General features: G+C 31.7%; 1 protein-coding gene across 1 annotated transcript; it reads left to right on the top strand.

Annotated features, from left to right (window-relative positions):
• Window positions 1–507: 507 nt before the first annotated feature.
• On the top strand, window positions 508–1,093 carry LOC108841707 (uncharacterized). Its single transcript, XM_018614468.2, has 2 exons — window positions 508–763; window positions 868–1,093. Exons 1-2 carry the CDS (start codon window positions 585–587, stop codon window positions 911–913), a joined length of 225 nt encoding a protein of 74 aa, XP_018469970.1. The 5' UTR covers window positions 508–584; the 3' UTR covers window positions 914–1,093.
• Window positions 1,094–2,352: the final 1,259 nt, after the last annotated feature.

Consider the following 2,352-nt stretch of genomic DNA (forward strand, 5'->3'; position numbering starts at 1 on the left):
ATTAGTAATATTAGTTATAAAATATATATAAATAAAAATAATTAAAATAAAATAAAAATAATTTAATATGATATATATTAACTTTGTTAATATTTGTACCGTGCATGTACACATGAAAATCACCTAATATATTATAAACTAGTACCATAAAACTTTGAACAGATAAAAGTAAAATATTAACCAGCTATTATAATTTATAGTAATTTATTAAATACTAATATGTATATTGGGAAAATTGTAATTAGCATAGATACAAAACCCAACATGATGGTACCTCCAACTTTCCCCTACTAATTGATAAACAATAAACATATATATAATTTTGATGGCTGATGCAACGTGTATACATGTGCTTGTTTGAATATGAGGATGCTACTCAGTAGTGAACCTTCCATAAATCAGTAAATTAAAACGAAAAATTAAATATCCCAGCATCTGAAAAAATTCACGTGATCAGATCTCAAAGTATCACGAACAATACAAAGCGAACAACCTTTACAACTCGTCTTTCTCTTTAATTAATTAAAACATACTCTACTCAAAAATTCCTCGTGAAAAAAATTGACCAGAAATAGAAATTACCAATGAAGAGATTACATCCATCAAGATCGGTCTCAGCAGCTCTGCTTCTGATTTTGCTAGCTTTCTTTAGCAGCAATTTTCACACTGAGGGACACATAGATTTGGAGACAAGCATGGAGAAATCTATTGGAGGTAGCTTACGAAGAATCCCAAGGAGTCGATACAGTCCTATACAGAACAAGTAAGTGAAAGCGAAACACTACACAATTAAAATTTCAACCTATATATCCACACCCAAATCGTTTAGATGTATTTTGACATCAAGATTGTGTATTTATGTACCAGGAGAGATCCAAGTAGGAAACAGAAGATCACATCAAGAGAACCATAGATCTTTTTCTCTCTCTGTCTCTTTTAAGTTAGATCTTCTGAGTTTTTTTTTTGCTTGGGTTGTAAAATAGTATGCATACACTTGTTTGTGAATGCTACAGTGTAGAGTTTGATACATTTACTGTTTTAACTAGTTTACTCTGCCACTGTTTTTTTTTTGAGTCAGAACTCATTGTGTAAGGTTTAGACCTCTAAGTAATGTTTAATGAAATTTGTAGATTCTGAAACATCTTCAAGTTCCTATTTATTTACTTGAACTCAATATGGATTTTAAAATACTCATGGTATATGTAACTTTTGTTTTGAATGGAATGTTTATTGCATGTTCTGTAGAAATCCTGGAGCAAGTTTAGCTACTCATCACTAGAATAACTAAGTCACATACCGATCAAACAAAGAAATTTAAAAACTTTGTTTAACATTTGAGTATACTTCAGGAGCCACTTAATCGCCTAAAATGGCATATTTAAAGACAGCAGTAACAAACTAAAACTCCAAATCGCAGCATCGAAACTAGAAGGTTTACTCTTTTTCTTTTACAAAAATTCTTGTGTATAAAATATATTTGGACAGATTTTAAGAGGTATCTGAATCTGTTTTTAGTTTTGTAAATTGGTAAAGTAAATGTTTTTTACTTGTCTTTAGTCTGACACAAGTTGCAAGAAGAATTGAAGCCCAAGATGATTCGTGTTTCTTGCAAGACATGTAATAAAATTTCGAATATTTGCAGAGAAACAATTTTAAGTTGGAAGAGATAACTTCTGAGTAATCGTGATCATGGTTTGCATATTAAGGAAGATGCAAACCTGAATTTGTAAATATCAATAATCTGCACTAACGAATTAGGTGATGCAGTCACTGATACAATGCATTTAGAGTGGGAGTACTTTGTAGATGCAAAATGCTGAAATGGAGAATAATAAATTTGAGGTTTATCTTGTTGATGTAGGTTGCGTCAGACAGTATTTCAGACAGTGTTCAGAAGACATGCATAGTGGTAAACACCATGTGAATGCAAAATGTTGAATTGGATTAAGCTAAACTTGAGACCAGGTTTATTTTTAAAAAAATGCAAGAAAATAAATTTAGGAGCAATTTAATGTTTTAAAAAGGAATAACCAACCAGTAAAAGGCCGAAATTCGGTTAGGCGATGTGAAAGGCGAAAACAGAGCAGTTGGGATTCCTGAGTTTTCTCACCACGATTCAAGTGGTTCGAGATTTTTATGATGATGGAGTGGAAGTTATCTCTTCAATTTTGACCACGACATCAATAATACCCGTGGGGGAACACACGATCTCTCATGATGAAGCAGTTACCTTGCGTTTGAAGGAAAAATTTGGGTTTAAATATCCATTTGAAAGACAAGCAACTTCTCACTTTCTTTCACTTTTCCTTGCAAAATTACTCTTTTTCTTCTGGAAATTTTCTGATTGTGTGT

The sequence above is a fragment of the Raphanus sativus genome, chromosome 2 (assembly GCF_000801105.2).
Source record: "Raphanus sativus cultivar WK10039 chromosome 2, ASM80110v3, whole genome shotgun sequence".
NCBI classification, from domain to species: Eukaryota; Viridiplantae; Streptophyta; class Magnoliopsida; order Brassicales; family Brassicaceae; genus Raphanus; species Raphanus sativus.

Coding starts and splice junctions, on each gene's coding strand:
- LOC108841707 (XM_018614468.2), top strand. CDS start 585: ATGAAGAGATTACATCCATCAAGATCGGTCTCAGCAGCTCTGCTTCTG. Junction 764..867: donor TACAGTCCTATACAGAACAA/GTAAGTGAAAGC, acceptor TTTATGTACCAG/GAGAGATCCAAGTAGGAAAC.